The 21,618-nt window shown below is 45.4% G+C and overlaps 1 protein-coding gene across 1 annotated transcript; it reads right to left on the reverse strand.

Annotated features, from left to right (window-relative positions):
* Nucleotides 1-1,488: 1,488 nt before the first annotated feature.
* Nucleotides 1,489-21,451, reverse strand: LOC139456093 (zinc finger CCHC domain-containing protein 8-like). Its single transcript, XM_071237616.1, has 15 exons — nucleotides 21,106-21,451; nucleotides 20,147-20,189; nucleotides 19,775-19,837; nucleotides 19,039-19,138; nucleotides 18,372-18,452; nucleotides 17,053-17,156; nucleotides 16,861-16,935; nucleotides 14,569-14,709; nucleotides 13,965-14,024; nucleotides 10,871-11,019; nucleotides 8,940-9,011; nucleotides 7,455-7,525; nucleotides 5,915-5,998; nucleotides 5,541-5,661; nucleotides 1,489-4,313 (listed from the first exon to the last, which is right to left on the reverse strand). Exons 1-15 carry the CDS (start codon nucleotides 21,440-21,442, stop codon nucleotides 3,514-3,516), a joined length of 2,301 nt encoding a protein of 766 aa, XP_071093717.1. The 5' UTR covers nucleotides 21,443-21,451; the 3' UTR covers nucleotides 1,489-3,513.
* Between the last annotated feature and the right edge of the window lie 167 nt (nucleotides 21,452-21,618).

Below are 21,618 nucleotides of genomic sequence, written 5' to 3' on the forward strand. Positions count from 1 at the left end.
AAATAAAATTGATAAAATTTCTTCTGTGTTTTTTGTTATGTGTCTGATATATATATATGTGGATTCTTGTAATGATTAATTTGAATTGTTAACTTTCCTCATTAGGTCAATTGAAATTAAACATTCCATTAAATCATAACATAACCAAAGAAGATCTGGGTTAGAATTGATCTTCAGCAACCCATGTTTGTTTGTTGTTTAACGCCGCATTCTGCAATATTTCAGCTGTGAAGAGTCTGGTCCCTGTTCCACAAAGCGATCTTAGTGCCACGTTGATCGTAAGCCTATGATAAAGTATCTGAGGTACGACCAACTTTGTAACTAAGATCACTTTGTGGAATGGATTCCTGGACCAGCCAGTCAAGAGATTGACATCATGAGCATCGATCCATGCAATTGGGATCTGATGACATGCATCCCCGAGTCACCGTGCCTATCCACCCGATTCCGTTAGTCGCCTTTATGACCATCATGGGTTGGTGAAGACCAATTCTAACCCAGATCCTCACGGATGAATGAATGTCACAACAAAACTGGCTGGAGGAGGTTTACTGGGCTGGGGTATTGAAGGCAAGTTTATCAGTTGAAATGTCAAAGCAATGATGCTTGAAAACCCAAGCACTTAACTAGCGAAAGAATGCTGCGGATGCTGCAGAGCTAGAATAGAATACAACTCTATAGAGCAATACCATCACTAAGCTATGGTAAAGCTGGAACTATCCTTCATATTGTTGTATCCATCAACATTACAACCAAACCAAACAACAAAACAATATCGCAAACAGATATCTCAAATCACTGTTAACTTGTGAGTGAGTGAGTTGGGTTTCAGTGTTTCTGTTGCGTCACTGTGCTGGCTTCATGTGCCAGGAGACCCCAGAGCAGGAAGTTCAGATTCGTCTTTGGTGAAACCTAGATCAGGGGCATGGTGCTGAGAAAAGTCAACCTGGGATTTCAACAAAATCATTGGATCCTGGCATGTCAAAGGGATGCAACTCTTCACAGTGAAACAAGCACCCTAATCAGCTGGGCTACCTGTGCCTTGGTGTACAAAGTGTGCCAACCTGTGGTTGTGTAACAATGACATCAAGTGTAATGGATGGCTGCAAGAATGTGTGAGGAAGATCCGACAAACAAGTGGTTGACAGTATGAACCACGTTCTATGTCAACAGGATCCGAAGACAAAAAATCAGCCAAGTCACACATTATGATCACTTATTATTTTTGCCTGCTTGCACAACAAGCCAATACCTGTTTTTGACCGGCGCCTGTTCCACTAAGCAATCGTAACGTGAGGGTGATCGTAACTCCATTGCTTTAACGCAGACTTACGACTGTCATAGCGCTACGATCACTTTGAGGAACGGGGCCCAGATGCATGTATTTTGTGGAAGAAGAGAAGACTGCTGTAATGGTGGAAATGAAACAAATTACAAGTACAAGTTTGATAATGTATTTTATACATGTAAGAGAAGGTCGTACCTCCTTACAAGTCATACTAAATGTAAAATGTTCTGTGAAACCAATGATCTGTAGCAACAATGATGCAATGAAGTTCCGATGATCAAGATCCACGAGGTCATGCAAGCATTTAGTAAATGTCCTAATGATTTAAGTATACAGCCAATACTATCTTAATGTTTCTACCATTAATAAAATTTAATTCATTCCCATTCTGCTTTGATAATTAATGCTTCCTGTCTTGTAATGACACAAAATCAACAACAGCAGCTGAACTAGCTGGAAATGTTTCATTGATTAAACCACATTAAAATCAGATTAAAACCTCCAGGTAAAGTCTTAAATGGAAATACATGATCAATGTTTTACTTAATAATTCAGGGTTCAACTTGGTTGTGTGACCATGGTTCACAGACACTTCTCAGCTTCACCAGCCACAGGATTGATCAGCCACAGGATTGACCAACCACTTGATTGACCAACTGCTTGATTTACCAACCACAGGACTGACCAACAACAGGATTGACCAACCACTGGATTGACCAACTACTGGATTGACCAGCTGCTTGACTGACCAACCACTGAACTGACCAACCATTGGACTGACCAACCATAGGATTGACCAACTACTGGATTGACCAGCTGCTGGATTGACCAACCATTGGACTGACCAACCATAGGATTGACCAACTGCTGGATTGACCAACCATAGGATTGACCAGCCACTGGACTGACGAACTACAGAATTGACCAACCACTGGAATGACCAGCCACTGGATTGACCAACCACAGGGTTGACAAACTGCTGGATTGACCAGCCACAGGATTGACCAACCGCTGGATTGATCAACCACAGGACTGACCAACCACAGGATTGAGCAACCACTGGATGGACTAACTACTTGATTGACCAGCTGCTTGATTGACCAACCACTGGACTGACCAACCATAGGATTGACCAGCTGCTTGATTGACCAGCCACTGGACTGACAAACCATTGGACTGACCACCCACTGGACTGACCACCCAATTTTTGGGCTGATCCAATCACCTACCGGTCCAGCAATACAAACATATTCTACTGAGATAATAGCTTAAACTTTTAAAACGCCAGTATTTAAACAGGAGTTATTATTTTCATCATGATCAGTTTCCAAATTCCATCAGAACCATAAAATGAGTGAACACATAAATGTTAAGAAGTCGGACTCTTCCGTGGAGACACATTCCTGATTAAAAAGGTTCCATGTTTGCTGCCTCTGTTCCTGAAATTCATCATGAATGATATTGTACACTTCATTGGTGGCAGGAGGACTGAATGACCCACCAAGGAAATCTCGTACAGACAGCACAAGTGAGGCTCCTTGTGAGCATAAAATATAAAACAACTTGTTATGGATAAGCGTTGTCAAAATGACAGCTCTTGAACCACTTCACTTTAGTCCTCTCTTCCCAGTCAATCAATGATGTAATACAGTTTGTCACTTTGTGTCCAGATTGTTTTGTATCCATACCACACTTTTTTTATTTTATTGTTTACTGATTTGTTTGCCAACCAAGCTTAATTCTGCAAAAAAAACTACAATGATAAAAAACATGCGTAGCATTCTTTGGATAAAAATTGTTTAGGTTGATTGCTAAGTGGGGATTTTTTAATCTGATTCAGTTAAAGTGCACAGTGTTCATTATTTTTACAGTACATGTACATGTATTTATTTCTGTCAGAGAAAGCTATGTTCTTTATAAATAGGTTTCCAGTTGTCAATACATTTGATTAATTGCTACTTAATAAATGGAATATAAACAATATTTCTTTGATTTTCCATTTGTGCATTAATCAGTTATTTTTGTTTGATTGTCGTAGTCGTATCTATTTATATTTCTACACAATCCAAGATGGAGCAGTGAGGCCAACAAAGATTATGATATGATTACCATTACGATAGTGAATTATGGAAGGTCAAAAGGTCCAATCAGTAAACTGAAAAATAGTAAGTGTGGTCTCGTATTATATAATGACATTGCAGCCCGAGATAGAGATAGAGGTCGAATCACCTCTTCTTCTTCTTCCCTATCGTCACCTTGCTACGAATCAGCGCCATAAGCCCGCGCATCTTTTCAAAGGTGCCTGTTGAGTCGGGCAAGTTTTCAAAAGGTATATGATCTTCCACACCAACTCCAAACTTTGTAGCATCTGGAAGTGAATTGATACTGTTTGGACGCTGGACGATCGGCGTACTGTACTCCTTAGATATTGACTCTGTTGCTTTAAATGTCGTGTTCATTCTAAGAATCTCCGAATCCTGTGACTTCAAGGATCCCGGACTGTCAATACCTTCCAGTGAAACAGCTGAACTGGTCCGTGATAAAGTCGTATTAATGGCTATTTTCTCATCTTGTGAATCTTCAGCACAAACCTCGGACATCTCAGTCGCACTGGACTCGGGTTCATCCCCGGAACAGCTATCCACAACAATCATATTGGCCGCTGGTCCCTCATCACCTCCGAGTTGCTTCACCAGGGCCTTGTACTGCTCCTCCAAGGTTTCCAGCGAGGGTGACCCTGACCTTGGCGTGCTACCCTGTGAGGAGTTCTCCCTCATCAGGCTGCTTGCCCGGCTGTTTCGTGGAGTTGAGGGCGGGGTTCCATCTGGCAGGGGTGGTGGTACCGGGGGGGTGTCGTCAGGGAGAGGGGGAGGGGTCATGCCTGCGGGAGTGGTTGGGTAGCGTGGACGGGAAGATAGGGGGGTGACGGGTGGGGTGCTGTCTGGGGGCGGGGGGCGGCTGGGGGGCGTGTCAAGGGGTAGTGGTGGGACAAAGTCTCCATTAGAGCGACCGTTCTTTGTATCACCTGAAATGATTGGAAGGATATAAATATATAAATCCTCTTGATCAGAAAGTTTAAAAAGTCCAGGGTCCTGTTACACAAACCACAAACCTGTTGACAATGCAGGAATAAAAATCAGGGCAAATCTGGGGCACATGGCTTAAAAATAGAACCACAAGGCTCAGAATCGGAACATGCCAAAAACATTTAATGTTATTCCACATGCCACATGCTTGGAATCAAATTTTATAATGATATACAGTCACGTCACGTTAATCTGACAAGGTTGGTTGCAGATAATTATGTTGGATTAACGAGTACGTCAGATACATAAAATTTAAGAAGTATCATCCTTCGTGATAGAAAATTAAAAAAAAAAATACATGATATATAACCATACAAACACGTTGTTATAAAAAAATGAAATATGAAACATTGTCACATTGTTAGTGGAATATGTTTTCTAATACAACTCTAATTCTTAACATAAAACTATGGTTACGGGCTGTATGACTGATTCAAAATACTTTTAAAAAAACATAGTCTGGAATGGAAGACGCCAGTGTAAAACTAGTGCCGCAAAGCTCAAGAAAGCTGCTTTCTGATTGGCTAATGTTGACTTCCTGTTAGTTATTTCATTGGTCTGTCATAGTTCGCAAAAGGTTGTTCTGAAGTGACCTGCAATGGGATGTCCTCAGCGGTAGCGAGAACTGGTATCTGATTTTAATGAGATTGAGGTAATCTAAGCATGTGATTAATATTGTTTTGTTTATTAAAATCTTAATTGTTTAGTGTTAAGCAAATTTATCTCTACAGCCATTGTAATATGCAGCTACCAGCCGGGTCGTCTCGCATCTAAACACGGGGCTGTCTACTCACAGGCAGATGGCCCTGATTACCCTGATCACTGGGTCGGATTAACGAGACTGATTAATGAGTGATTTCGGTAAACCGTAGCAAGTTAGGTGTGTTGGAGTCGGAGTGCGAGACTGTCAGATTAACGGGTCTAAATAGCACTGATTTAATCGGTTCCCATAATTAGTGTCGGATAAAGCCAATTGTCGGATTAACGAGTGTCGGATTAACGAGACTTGACTGTATGCAGAAATGGCCAAAATGGATGTATTCAATATGGCTACCGTGGAAGCCATGTTTAAATCTGATGGAATTCTGTGGGCAATTTTAGAGACATCATAGCTGGCATCATGCATTCAAAGCTCCTGAGGTTTCGCCATCCCACATGGATCTTACCAGCGGTTTCCTCGTCGTCTTCCCCGTCCTCGTCGCTGAGTTCCATCTCCACCTCGGGGTTGCTCATCTTGAACTTCTTCACCTTTTCTACCTCATCCTCCTCCATCTTCCGCTTCTTCTCCTGTTTACAAAACATATTCCATAGATAAAACACTAATTATGTTTGCTCTAATCTGAGGTTAAAAAAGCCCACATACAATACTCCAAAGAGTAAAATAGCCCAAGATATGTTCACTACAACATGGGGTTACTGGTAAAACAATCAAAAGAGTGAAATATACAAAAGATTAATACACTTCAGATGTTAAAAACTCTGGGTGAAAAGATAATAATTTATTGTGGACCAGACAAGAGATACATCTATGGGATCTCACAGTGTTTGTTGTCTCCACCATCTGCTCCAGGGTGTTCTTCAGCTGATGCGGCTGCAGCGGCGGCATGTTCAGCTTCTCCCACTCCTGGCGAAACAATGGGGGATTGGTGTGAACAGACAATGGTGGATTGTTGGTGAACAGACAATGGGGGATTGGCGTGAACAGACAATGGGGGATTGTTGTGAACAGACACTGGTGGATTGTTGTGAACAGACAATGAGGGGATAGTTGTGAACAGACACTGGTGGATTGTTGTGAACAGACAATGAGGGGATTGTTGTGAACAGACAATGGGGGATTGTTGTGCATGAACAATGGGGGATTTTGTGAACAAATAATGGTGGGTTGCTGTGAACAGACAATGGGGGATAATTGAACAGACAATGGGGGATTGTTGGTGAACAGACAATGGGGGATTGTCGTGCACGGACAATGGGGGATTTTAGTGAACAAATAATGGTGGGTTGTTGTGAACAGATAATGGTTGGTTGTGAACAGATAATGGTGGGTTGTTGTGAACAGATAAAGGTGGATTGTGAACAGACTGGTGGGTTGTTGTGAACAGATAATGGTTGGTTGTTGTGAACAGATAAAGTGGATTGTGAACAGACTGGTGGATTGTTGTGAACAGATATTGGTGGGTTATTGTGAACAGATAATGGTGGATTGTGAACAGACTGGTGGGTTGTTGTGAACAGACTGGTGGATTGTTGTGAACAGATAATGGTGGGTTATTGTGAACAGATAATGGTGGATTGTGAACAGACTGTTGGATTGTTGTGAACAGATAAAGTTGGATTGTGAACAGATAAAGGTGGATTGTGAACAGATAATGGTGGATTGTGAACAGACTGATGGATTGTTGTGAACAGATAATGGTGGGTTATTGTGAACAGATAATGGTGGATTGTGAACAGATAAAGGTGGATTGTGAGCAGATAATGGTGGATTGTTGTGAACAGATAATGGTGGATTGTGAACAGACTGGTGGATTGTTGTGAACAGTTAATGGTGGGTTATTGTGAACAGATAATGGTGGATTGTTGTGAACAGATAATGGTGGATTATGAACAGACTGGTGGATTGTTGTGGTGGATTGTTGTGAACAGATAATGGTGGATTGTGAACAGATAATGGTGGATTGTGGTGAACAGACAATGGGGGATTGTGGTGAACAGACAATGGGGAATTGTGGTGAACAGATAATGGGGGATTGTGGTGAACAGATAATGGGGGATTGTGGTGAACAGACAATGGGGGATTGTGGTGAACAGATAATGGGGGATTGTGGTGAACAGATAATGGGGGATTGTGGTGAACAGACAATGGTGGACTGTGGTGAACAGACAATGGGGGATTGTTGTGAACAGACAATGGGGGATTGTTGTGAACAGACAATTGGGGATTTGTGATGCAGTGTAAATTGTAAATTGAAGGGGAACAGACAAAGGCGGGTTGTTTATTACACCAGACAGTTCTCCTGTATCACAATTATAGCTTGGGAACTATGAATAAAACATGAGAAGTATTTGGTTCTTACATCAACCATGTTTTCCGGCACTGGCACCGTGAATCCAGGATACTCTATAATTTTCTTTGTGTCGATCTTCACTGAAACCCAGAGCTCATGAATGAATTATCACTTGTACACTGGAGCAGTTCTGTGGCTAGATGATAAACCCTTCATTATGGCTAGTAATTTACACTAGCTAACACTGATCTAGACATTATTTATCATAAATCAGAGCATTCACATTTTTGATACAAAAGTATTGCGTTTCTTTGTAAGACAGTATCACACCACACTCAGCAGCTTATCTATTTAGTGTCCCTGTACGACCAGCATAGGTTGCTAGGGACTTGTTCTAACCCAGATTCTTCTGTGCATCCCCCTCCCCATCCTCACTGTCAAGAGTCCCCCCTCCAATCCAGTCTTCAAGGGGCTCCCTCCCATCCCCTCCTGTCAGTTGTCTCTTCCCCACCCCTCCCCATCCTCACTGTCAAGAGTCCCCCCTCCAATCCAGTCTTCAAGGGGCTCCCTCCCATCCCCTCCTGTCAGTTGTCTCTTCCCCACCCCTTCCCATCCTCACTGTCAAGAGTCCCCCCGTCCAATCCTGTCTTCAGGGGGCTCCCTCCCACCCCCTCCTGTCAGTTGTCTTCCACCCACCCCTCCCCATCCTCACTGTCAAGAGTCCCCCCTCCAATCCAGTCTTCAAGGGGCTCCCTCCCATCCCCTCCTGTCAGTTGTCTCTTCCCCACCCCTCCCCATCCTCACTGTCAAGAGTCCCCCCTCCAATCCAGTCTTCAGGGTCTCCCTCCCATCCCCTCCTGTCAGTTGTCTCTTCCCCACCCCTCCCCATCCTCACTGTCAAGAGTCCCCACCCCCGTCCAACCCAGTCTTCAGGGTCTCCCTCCCATCCCCTCCTGTCAGTTGTCTTCCACCCACCCCTCCCCATCCTCACTGTCAAGAGTCCCCCGTCCAATCCAGTCTTCAGGGTCTCCCTCCCACCCCCTCCTGTCAGTTGTCTTCCACCCACCCCGAACTTTCAGGGGCCTCCACCTCTCCTCACTGTCAAGGGTCCCCACCCCCCTCCAATTCAGTCTTCAAGGGTCTCCTACCCACCCCGTCTCCCTCCCTTTAAGGGACTCGCTCCCTCCCTGTCTCCCTCCCACCCCCTCCTCATTGTCAGTTGTCTCCCCCCCACCTTAAACCTTAAGGGGCCCCCATCCCACCTCTCCTCACTTTCAAGGGTCCCCCCCCCCTTCCAATCCCATCTTCCACCAACCCTTCAAGGGCTACCCTCCCACCCCTCTCCTCACTCTCAGGCACACACCGACACAGACACCCACCCACCCCCCATTTACAGACACACAATTCCTCACACACATGCCCACCAGGTGTTTCCCCCTCTCCTCACTCTCAGGCACACACCGACACAGACACCCACACACCCACCCCTCCATTTACAGACACACATGCTATTCCTCACACACATGCCCACCAGGTGTTTCCCCCTCTCCTCACCTTCAGGGGTCTCCTCCTCCTCCTCCTGGTTCACCTCCCCGTCCTCCAGGGCCTCCCCGTGCAGGTTCACCTCTACACAACAAATCCTACATCAGCCTGGCTCCACACATGCTGACAAACTAGACAAATGCTGGTGCCATCCTGCTTCACCTCTACACAACAAATCCTACATCAGCCTGGCTCCACACATGCAGACAAACTAGACAAATGCTGGTGCCATCCTGCTTCACCTCTACACAACAAATCCTACATCAGCCTGGCTCCACACATGCAGACAAACTAGACAAATGCTGGTGCCATCCTGCTTCACCTCTACACAACAAATCCTACATCAGCCTGGCTCCACACATGCAGACAAACTAGACAAATGCTGGTGCCATCCTGCTTCACCTCTACACAACAAATCCTACATCAGCCTGGCTCCACACATGCAGACAAACTAGACAAATGCTGGTGCCATCCTGCTTCACCTCTACACAACAAATCCTACATCAGCCTGGCTCCACACATGCAGACAAACTAGACAAATGCTGGTGCCATCCTGCTTCACCTCTACACAACAAATCCTACATCAGCCTGGCTCCACACATGCAGACAAACTAGACAAATGCTGGTGCCATCCTGCTTCACCTCTACACAACAAATCCTACATCAGCCTGGCTCCACACATGCAGACAAACTAGACAAATGCTGGTGCCATCCTGCTTCACCTCTACACAACAAATCCTACATCAGCCTGGCTCCACACATGCAGACAAACTAGACAAATGCTGGTGCCATCCTGCTTCACCTCTACACAACAAATCCTACATCAGCCTGGCTCCACACATGCAGACAAACTAGACAAATGCTGGTGCCATCCTGCTTCACCTCTACACAACAAATCCTACATCAGCCTGGCTCCACACATGCAGACAAACTAGACAAATGCTGGTGCCATCCTGCTTCACCTCTACACAACAAATCCTACATCAGCCTGGCTCCACACATGCTGACAAACTAGACAAATGCTGGTGCCATCCTGCTTCACCTCTACACAACAAATCCTACATCAGCCTGGCTCCACACATGCTGACAAACTAGACAAATGCTGGTGCCATCCTGCTTCACCTCTACACAACAAATCCTACATCAGCCTGGCTCCACACATGCTGACAAACTAGACAAATGCTGGTGCCATCCTGCTTCACCTCTACACAACAAATCCTACATCAGCCTGGCTCCACACATGCTGACAAACTAGACAAATGCTGGTGCCATCCTGCTTCACCTCTACACAACAAATCCTACATCAGCCTGGCTCCACACATGCTGACAAACTAGACAAATGCTGGTGCCATCCTGCTTCAACTCTACACAACAAATCCTACATCAGCCTGGCTCCACACATGCTGACAAACTAGACAAATGCTGGTGCCATCCTGCTTCAACTCTACACAACAAATCCTACATCAGCCTGGCTCCACACATGCTGACAAACTAGACAAATGCTGGTGCGAACCTGGCCACCACCTTCACATTCCTGTAGTGGGTGCAGTAAATAGGGGCAATGCACTGTCGTGAACTCTACCTTCATAACTACACTGCTCGCCTTAAGCATGAACAACAGCTGGCCTCCATGGGTAGGTGAGTGAGCATGGTTATAAGCCGCTTTCGGCAATATTCCAGCAATGTCACGGCGGAGGACACCAGAAATGGGCTTCACACATTGTACCCATGTGGAAAATTGAACCTGGGTCCTCGGCGTAACAAGTGAACGTTTTAACCACAAGGCCACCCAAACACGCTGGGCCTCCATCAGGTACATGTATAGATCACAGAGATACAAGCACGGAGTATTACGGGTAAATAATGTACATACAATGATGGGGGACTGGGGCTAAATCCACTCATTCATAGAGATACAAGAAATGTCCGGACAAAGAAGTTACCTCGTCCATCTTTGTCGAACATGACGAGGCCAGATGAGTCGACCTCGGCCTCCTTCAGCCAGCCCGGGGGGTACCCCAGCATTCTCATGCGGTAGATGTGCATCGGCAGCTGACGAGGGCCAAGGCCCATAGCCTCGCGGAGCTCAGTGCTGGAACACAAACACCCATAGATGGTGACAACGGACACAGATGGTGACAACGGCCACAGATGGTGATAATAGACACAGATGGTGACAACGGACGCATATGGTGACAGTGGACACAGATGGTGACAATGGACACAGATGGTGACAGTGGACACAGATGGTGACAATGGACACAGATGGTGACAGTGGACACAGATGGTGATAACGGACACAGATGGTGATAATAGACACAGATTGGGACAATAGACACAGATGGTGATAATAGACACAGAAGGTGACAATAGACACAGATGGTGACAACAGACACAGATGGTGATAACAGACACAGGTGTAGCAATGGACACAGATGGTGACAATGAACACAGATGGTGACAATGGACACAGATGGTGATAATAGACACAGATTGTGACAATAGACACAGATTGGGACAATAGACACAGATGGTGATAATAGACACAGAAGGTGACAATAGACACAGATGGTGACAATGGACACAGATGGTGACAATGGACACAGATGGTGACAGTGGACACAGATGGTGACAATAGACATAGATGGTGATAACGGACACAGATGGTGATAACGGACACAGATTGTGATAACGGACAGAGATGGTGATAACGGACACAGATTGTGATAACGGACACAGGTGTAGCAATGGACACAGATGGTGACAATGGACACAGATGGTGACAATGGACACAGATGGTGATAACAGACACAGATGGTGATAACAGACACAGGTGTAGCAATGGACACAGATGGTGACAATGGACACAGATGGTGACAATGGACACAGATGGTGATAATAGACACAGATTGTGACAATAGACACAGATTGGGACAATAGACACAGATGGTGATAATAGACACAGAAGGTGACAATAGACACAGATGGTGACAATGGACACAGATGGTGACAATGGACACAGATGGTGACAGTGGACACAGATGGTGACAATAGACATAGATGGTGATAACGGACACAGATGGTGATAACGGACACAGATGGTGATAACGGACAGAGATGGTGATAACGGACACAGATTGTGATAACGGACACAGATGGTGACAATAGACACAGATGGTGACAATAGACACAGATGGTGATAACAGACACAGATGGTGACAATAGACACAGATGGTGACAATAGACACAGATGGTGATAACGGACACAGATGGTGACAATAGACACAGATGGTGACAATGGACACAGATGGTGACAGTGGACACAGATGGTGATAACGGACACAGATGGTGATAATAGACACAGATTGGGACAATAGACACAGATGGTGATAATAGACACAGAAGGTGACAATAGACACAGATGGTGACAACAGACACAGATGGTGATAACAGACACAGGTGTAGCAATGGACACAGATGGTGACAATGGACACAGATGGTGACAATGGACACAGATGGTGATAACAGACACAGATGGTGATAACAGACACAGGTGTAGCAATGGACACAGATGGTGACAATGGACACAGATGGTGACAGTGGACACAGATGGTGACAATGGACACAGATGGTGACAGTGGACACAGATGGTGACAATAGACATAGATGGTGATAACGGACACAGATGGTGATAACGGACACAGATGGTGACAATAGACACAGATGGTGATAACGGACAGAGATGGTGATAACGGACACAGATTGTGATAACGGACACAGATGGTGACAATAGACACAGATGGTGACAATAGACACAGATGGTGATAACAGACACAGATGGTGACAATAGACACAGATGGTGACAATAGACACAGATGGTGATAACGGACACAGATGGTGACAATAAACACAGATGGTGACAATAGACACAGATGGTGATAACGGACACAGATGGTGACAATAGACACAGATGGTGATAACGGACACAGATGGTGATAACGGACACAGATGGTGATAATGGACACAGATTGTGATAATGGACACAGATGGTGATTATCGACACAGATGGTGATAACAGACACAGGTGTAGCAACGGAAACAGATGGTGACAATGGACACAGATGGTGATAACGGACACAGATGGTGACAATAGACACAGATGGTGACAATGGACACAGATGGTGACAATAGACACAGATGGTGATAATAGACAAAGATTGTGACAATGGACACAGATGGTGATAATAGACACAGATTGTGACAATAGACACAGATTGTGACAACAGACACAGATGGTGATAACAGACACAGGTGTAGCAATGGACACAGATGGTGACAATGGACACAGATGGTGACAATGGACACAGATGGTGATGATAGACACAGATTGTGACAATAGACACAGATTGTGATAACAGACACAGATGGTGATAAAAGACACAGGTGTAGCAATGGACACAGATGGTGACAATGGACACAGATGGTGACAGTGGACACAGATTGTGACAATAGACACAGATTGTGATAACAGACACAGATGGTGATAACAGACACAGATGGTGATAATAGACACAGATTGGGACAATAGACACAGATGGTGATAATAGACACAGAAGGTGACAATAGACACAGATGGTGACAACAGACACAGATGGTGATAACAGACACAGGTGTAGCAATGGACACAGATGGTGACAATGTCGCGTGTGTGAAGCCAAGTGTTCTGACCGACCTCTCCTGAGACATTAAGACAGAATGCTCACAATAGAGATTCCTGAATGCATGAATGAATTCTCAAGGAAACAGAGTTAACTTGAGTGAGTGAGTGAGTGAGTGAGTGAGTGAGTGAGTGAATATTGCTTAAAATTGTTTCCATAGATACCTGTAAATTGTTAATTTATTGGCAACTGGTTTACTATTTCACAGGTTGCCCTGAGTGATACCCAGACAAGTATTATCCACAGTCAGCTTGACAATCCTCTATAGTTATAGTTATAGTTTAAGCAGAATGACTGGCTGGGACGGCCTGGTTCCTACCTCATGACACCTGGCTTGAACTGAGAGAATCGATCTTTGACAACCTTGTTCGACGACAAACTGAAATTGGAGAGAACGATATGAGCAACAGAAATGGAGCACGGAGGTTAAATATTCTGGTGTGGTTAAACATACATGAGGACCTTCACTACTAACTCTATATTGTGAACAGGATGTGCTGCCTATGGGAGGACAAGTCCGTTCTCTAGTCCAAGCTGAAGGATGTAATAAAGCATGCATCAGGAGAGTCCTTTGGTTGATCATCATTTTTTGTTTGTTTGTTGTTTAAGGCCGCACTCAGCAATATTCCAGCTATATGACGGCGGTCTGTAAATAATCGAATCTGGACCAGACAATCCACTGATAGACATCATGAGCATCGATCTACGCAATTGGAATACAATGACATACATCAACCAAGCCTGACCACCCGATCCCATTAGTCGCCTCTTATGACAAACATGGCTGCCTTTTACGGCAAGCACGGGTTGCTGAAGACCTATTCTACCCTGGATCTTCACAAGTCTTTGGTAGATCAACAAGAAAAGCATAAACATAGAATAATAAACCAACACACTCTGATAACACAGCTTCAATTGCCTACCTCATTTTCTTTGGGCCCATAGAGGGTGAGTTCTTGTCCATGAATTCTCTCCGTTTAGCTTTAATCCTGTTGTAGTCTTTGGGCTCCTGGCAGTCTGACATCATGTGTTCGCCGCCACAGTTGAAACAGCTTGGTTTGGGGCTGCCAGAACACACACACCACAATAACGTTCCTTCCAAGAATAGAACTATCAGTCCTAAAGATGGTATGATTTCTTTACATGAGTCTAAGAAATATTATTACTATATTATGGCCAGACAAATAAGTGTTTGATTATGGGCAACCTCTGACGCCAGTAGAATACTCAATAGAGCAATGGGGACATATTCTGACCCAGGTAGTACAAAATAACGACAGATAATCCACCCTTAACATTGCCTGGGACACCCAGGGACATGAGTCAATGTCGGGTTACTACACTGCATCCCAGCAACCTGTACATTCGGAGTGGGTTAAGGGGTGTGTCGAGAGGGTGGGGATAGAGTGGGGTGTGTGTTGAGGGGGCGGAGGGTGTGTTGAGAGGGTGGGGATAGAGTGGGGTGTGTGTTGAGGGGGCGGAGGGTGTGTCGAGAGGGTGGGGATAGAGTGGGGTGTGTGTTGAGGGGGTGGAGGGGGTGTCAAGAGGGTGGGGATAGAGTGGGGTGTGTGTTGAGGGGACAGAGTGTGTGTCGAGAGGGTGGGGATAGAGTTGGATGTGTGTTGAGGGGGCGGAGGGTGTGTCGAGAGGTTGGGGGTAGAGTGGGGTGTGTCGAGAGGGTGGGGATAGAGTGGGGTGTGTCGAGAGGGGGCGGAGGGTGTGTCGTGAGGGTGGGGATAGAGTGGGATGTGTCGAGAGGGGGCGGAGGGTGTGTCGTGAGGGTGGGGATAGAGTGGGGTGTGTCGAGAGGGTGGGGATAGTGTGGGGTGTATGTTGAGGGGGTTGAGAGTGTGTCGAGAGGCCGGGGATAGAGTGGGATGTGTGGTGAGGGGGCGGAGGGTGTGTCGAGAGGGTGCGGATAGAGTGTGTGTGTGAGTTGAGGGTGTGTCGAGAGGGTGGGGATAGAGCGGGGTGTGTGTTGAGGGGGTGGAGGGGGTGTCAAGAGGGTGGGGATAGAGTGGGGTGTGTGTTGAGGGGGCAGAGTGTGTGTCGAGAGGGTGGGGATAGAGTTGGATGTGTGTTGAGGGGGCGGAGGGGTGTGTCGAGAGGTTGGGGGTAGAGTGGGGTGTGTCGAGAGGGTGGGGATAGAGTGGGGTGTGTCGAGAGGGGGCGGAGGGTGTGTCGTGAGGGTGGGGATAGAGTGGGATGTGTCGAGAGGGGGCGGAGGGTGTGTCGTGAGGGTGGGGATAGAGTGGGGTGTGTCGAGAGGGTGGGGATAGTGTGGGGTGTATGTTGAGGGGGTTGAGAGTGTGTCGAGAGGCCGGGGATAGAGTGGGATGTGTGGTGAGGGGGCGGAGGGTGTGTCGAGAGGGTGCGGATAGAGTGTGTGTGTGAGTTGAGGGTGTGTCGAGAGGGTGGGGATAGAGCGGGGTGTGTGTTGAGGGTGTGTTGAGAGGGTGGGGATAGAGTGGGATGTGTGTTGAGGGGGCGGAGGGTGTGTCGAGAGGTTGGGGATAGAGTGGGGTGTGTTGAGAAGGTTGGAATAGAGTGGGATGTGTGTTGAGGGGGCTGAGGGTGTGTCGCGAGGGTGGGGATAGAGTGGGTGGGTGTGTGTGTTGAGGGGGCGGAGGGTGTGGCAAGAGGGTGGGGATAGAGTATGGTGTGTGTTGAGGGTGTGTCGAGTGGGTGGGGATAGAGTGGGGTGTGTGTTGAATGGGTGTATGTTGACGGGGTATGAAGAGGGTCTAGGGTGTGTCAAGAGGGTTGGGAGAAGGTTGGGGGTGTATGTTGAGGAGGTGGATGATGTGGGGAGACGGTGGGGAGACGGTGGGGAGGGTCGATGGTATGTTGTAGTGGGTGGGGTTAGGGTTGGAGGTGTATGTTGAGGAGGTGGATGATGTGGGGAGACGGTGGGGAGACTGTGGTGAGGGTCGATGGTGGTGAGGGTCGATGGTATGTTGTAGTGGGTGGGGTTAAGGTTGGAGGTGTATGTTGAGGAGGTGGATGAATGGGGAGACGGTGGTGAGGGTGGATGGTATGTTGTAGTGGGTGGGGTTAGGGTAGGGAGAGGATGGAGGGTGTGGTGAGGAGGAAGGTGTCAAGCTGCGGAGTTGGGAGTTAGGTTGGATGTGTCGTCCAGGGGGTGGACAGGGGATTGAGGGGTGGGGAGTGGGAGGACTTGTTATGGGGATGTTGAGTGGGTGGATGAGTCTCACCGTCCTGCTTTCTTCCCCTGGGGCTTGTCTCCATCCTCCTCTACAGGGAGGGGCTCCTCAAACAGCTGCTCATATCTCACAAAGGTCAAGGTCAAATGAATTAATAAAAAGGTAATTCTGAGTATAATACATGAGCACAATAAAGTGTTGACAAGTTTGGTTCAGCGGCTGTGAGGGCATGGTCAAGGATACCGAGGTATTTCCCATCCGTCCGTGAGGCTGGGGTTGAGGTCGACCAGTGGCCATCCCCGAGTGTCCACCAGGAAGAGGTGGTGAAACTGAGCATTGCCGATGATCTGCACATGAAATAATGACATCATTAGCTGACCAGTGGGTGAGTGGGTGAGTGGGTGGGGGGGTGGGTGGGTGAGTAGGTGAGTGGGTGGGTGGGTGCGTGGGTGGGTGGGTGGGTGCGTGAGTGAGTGAGTGAGTGAGTGAGTGAATAGGTGAGTGATTGAGCGAGTGAGTAGGCAAGTGAGTGAGTGAGTGAGTGAGTGACTAAGTGAGAGTGAGTGGGTGAGTGGGTGAGTGGATGAGCAACTGAGTGAACGTTTAAGTGAGTGATTGAGTGAGTGAGTGAGTGAGTGAGTGAGCAGGTGAGTAAGCGTGTAAGTGAGTGATTGAGTGAGTGAGTGTGTTGGGTATTGAGTGAGTTGTGAGTTGGGTATATGCCGCTTTGAACAGTATTCCAGCTATAATTACAGTGTGTCAGCTTGATATGGGAGGATAGGCCAAAGTGATGTGAGTTTACACTTGGTGAAACCCATGAGCACGGGTATGGTGCTGAAAAACCTAGAAACATAATCTCGGTGAACTGGGATTTGAACCCACAATCCCCTTAATCTGGAAACTTCTCCTTCCAGGCAATCTTGTTAGTCCAGACCCTGTTAATCTGGAAACCCAACGCCCTAGACAATCTCCTTAGTCCAGACCCTGTTAATCTGGAAACCCAACACCCTAGACAATCTCGTTAGTCCAGACCCTGTTAATCTGGAAACCCAACACCCTAGACAATCTTGTTAGTCCAGGCCCACTCAATCTGGAAACCCAACGCCCTAGACAATCTCGTTAGTCCAGGCCCACTCAATCTGGAAACCCAACACCCCAGACAATCTTGTTAGTCCAGACCCTGTTAATCTGGAAACCCAACGCCCCAGATAATCTCGTTAGTCCAGGCCCACTCAATCTGGAAACCCAACACCCTAGACAATCTCGTTAGTCCAGGCCCACTCAATCTGGAAACCCAACGCCCTAGACAATCTCGTTAGTCCAGGCCCACTCAATCTGGAAACCCCAAACCCCAGATAATCTTGTTGTCCAGACCCTGTTTAACTGGAACCCCCCATATCGTTAGCACAGGGTTAGGGATGTATTCATAAACAAAGGTACATTCTGTCCCATGATTCTTAATACTAGAAATTTGTTAACCCAGAATTACCCCGTAACTGTACCATCCAGATTAAGGAGGTTCCACTGTATGTGACATGAACCTGTGTATACAGGACACTCACCGCATGGGCCATCCACATGGAGTTGGTTCGGAGTTCTACTGGAAGTCTTGGGTTGAGATCAACACAGGTCGGAACACTTGACTGTTGAGGAAAGAGTATCGGAATAAAAATAAGGAATCTTATATCACACATGTTGTAGACAAGATTTATCCCCTTTACATGAAAGGTTCTATGTTTTACCAAGTTTATTGTGACATGGCCTTAGGCGATACTTTTTAAAATAGCTTACAGATTTTACAACCCAAAAGAAATAAAAAGGTGGAGAGAGAAAAACACAAACCCTGAAATATGTAATCATAATAATACAGAGAGTGCAACATGTTGACACAAGAGAGTGGGTGACTATGGTTTTACGCCATCTTTAGCAATATTCCAGCAATATCACGGCGGGGGACACCAGAAATGGGCTTCACATAGTGTACCCAGGTCAGGAATCGAACCCGGGTCTTCGGTATGACGAGCGAACGCTTTAACCACGAGGCTACCCGAACGCCCCGTCACAAAAGAAACCTGCAGACCAACTTGATGATCAATGTGCACTTCGCAAAATATTTGAAGAACAGAAACAAATTTAAATGTCTTCTTTACCCAACTACACCAACACCAGCTACACAAACCCTAATGTAGTGGGACACTACATCAAGTCTAAACCATGTCAAAGTAATACCTGAAGTGGTAGTTCGGGCATCCTGTCACCATGGCGAGAGTTGTACATCTCCCTCTCCACCAGGTCAGCCAGGAACTGCTCTATCTGCGGACGGTACTTCCTGAATGACATTTAAAGTATGTGGTTTTGTCAACACTACTGTAACCATGGTAACAGGAAAAGCCAGTGTTCAAATGAACAAACACAGACACTGAAGATCTAGATGTTCATCAATATTTACATTATGTTTTATTTCTGTCTGTTGTTTAATGCCGTACTCAGCAATATTCCAGCTATATGACGGTGATCTGTACATAATCAAGTCTAGACCAGACAATCCAGTGCTTGATATCATGAGCATTGAGCCATGCAATTGGGATACGATGACATGCATCAACCAGGCAGCAGGATTGACCACCCTTTCCAATTAGTCGCCTCTTATGACAAGCATAGTCGCCTCTTACGACAAGCATGGGCTGCTGAGAACCTATGTTAAGCCAGATTTTCTGGAATCTGTAAACCTTCACAAGCTAAAACAAATTATCATAAAAAATTTATTATTCATTGGTTGTTTATTTGACAGTGACCGTAGAGAGGTCAATATCCCGTTCAAATTGCAATGATTACAAGCGATAAAAGTTGAAAGAGACTTCATTTAATCATGTTTTTAATTGTATTTATGGCAATGGGTTCAAAATGCTGTAATAGTTTTGCTAAAATCGTAATGGTTGGCATCACTGCTGTGTAATATTCTCACCTGGAAAACGAGTTATTATGGAAGAGCACCTGTACTGCTGGGCTGTCCTCATCGGGAACGGACCTACAACACAAACATGGGACTTATTCCATGTACTCTTCCAAAATGTTTTCAAATCCATAATCAAAGAAGCCTAAAAGGAAAGTCAAGGGGCCTTTGACATTATCTAAATCTTCAGAAACAAACATCAATGTACATATAGAATCTATAGACTTATAACACGAACAGAAAACTTTGGCATTTGATTTTTCAAATATCTGATTTCTCAGAAATGTCCTATTACACGTTTCAATGTATTCAGTTATAAAATAACTATGAACATTCAGCATGTTCAGGAATATCAACTTTTAAACCAAATTAGTTTGTACTTACCTTGTGGAATCAATAATCTTTGCATATCTGTAATATTTGTCCCCTGTTATTGTTAAGGCTTCAAAAAAAAGTATTTTAATTCAGTAAAAAATACAAACATAGCTAAGTGCATATCACAATGATAACCATATCAAAAGTAACTGTGTTTCCACAGTTCCAGTCATGTCTTGGTAATCATGGCAATTAGAGTCATTGTGATTCTGTTCATTAACATGATCATGTATGACATCTATATCATGTAATATGATTATATATAATATATGGTCTCTACAAGCCTTTGTTATGATAAAAATGAGTGAATGCGTTGCTAATTTGTCAAAAGCCTATGACTAATGAGTAACTTAGCCACAACTTTAACAATGGTCCGATCATACATAATACGAACTCATTTACCTCAGCATCCGATTAATGCATATGTGCACATGATTTGTAATCACTTTTTCAGCAGGGTGCTTTATCGGAAGGGGACATGAGGACTAGGGATAGGGCTGGGGGTGACTACCACAACCTTTTCACAACTAACCCTAAGGCTAACAGAAGTAGTATGACATGTGAAGCTTCAGTCACACCCGGGCCCCGTCCCACAAAGCGATCATAGCACAAGGACTGTCATAAGTCAATGTTAAAGTATGGGAGTTATGATAAGTAGTGCTTCATCCCTTGATGGAACTGGCCTCTGGAGCCAATGATAGCACCCTTGAGCTGCCCCAAGTCAAAATGTGAAACTGCAGTTCTGCTCAGTCTGCCTACTGTGCATGTCAAAGGTACCACTGCTGTGTTTCTGGTGCACATTAATGTGGAATAAGAATCATCAACCTAACAAAGACCCAAAAATGATAAAAGTTTGCAATATTCGTCAGCATTACAGTGTGATATCACCGACTCGGTGTTATTGTTATTATCGCGGGCTCTAGTTTTGCCATGCGATGTTCATTAAGTCTTTTTTGTATGTAGGATACGTTCATGTTTTATTTTAAAAGATGTTTCCGATGAATGTTCATTATGTGAAACACTTTCTTCTTCATCTGCACACCGACTCAAGATATCTTTCGCTGAAAGAGATGCCCCCTCCGATACTTCGTCACTTCTTTGAGTTTCACTTTTGCTTTCATCTCCCGAGAGTTTTTGAGTATCACCTTCCTCACTTTCATTGTCTGAGGAGGATGACCCTCCCTCTAACGCAAACACTATTCTTCCTCTGCCATTCTGTTCTTCAGAATGAATGAAAGAATTCTGTGTTTCCCTCTCTTTGTCAAATTCAGCAAATAGCTCGGAATCGCCGAACAAGTCGGCCATTTTAGAATTTACCGGAAGCTGGACTAAACTGATTCCCCAGTAAAATCAAAGACCGTGTTCATTGGAGGAAATAATGATAACAGATTTAGCAAATTAATCTGAATAGGAATTTTGACTTTTAAATTTGGGGAATATCGATACTTTCTTTTAAACTACATCAAAATTTTATTTGCATT

This window comes from Haliotis cracherodii, unplaced genomic scaffold (assembly GCF_022045235.1).
Source record: "Haliotis cracherodii isolate W230 unplaced genomic scaffold, xgHalCrac1.p SCAF_11, whole genome shotgun sequence".
NCBI lineage: Eukaryota > Metazoa > Mollusca > Gastropoda > Lepetellida > Haliotidae > Haliotis > Haliotis cracherodii.

Bases quoted from the DNA above. Each gene is read 5' to 3' on its own strand.
- LOC139456093 (XM_071237616.1), bottom strand. From the start codon at position 21,442: ATGGCCGACTTGTTCGGCGATTCCGAGCTATTTGCTGAATTTGACAAA. The intron at 19,838-20,146 runs GTAAGTACAAAC...TTTGTGTTGTAG, and splicing joins AAGATTATTGATTCCACAAG to GTCCGTTCCCGATGAGGACA. The intron at 19,139-19,774 runs GTGAGAATATTA...AATGTCATTCAG, and splicing joins CATAATAACTCGTTTTCCAG to GAAGTACCGTCCGCAGATAG.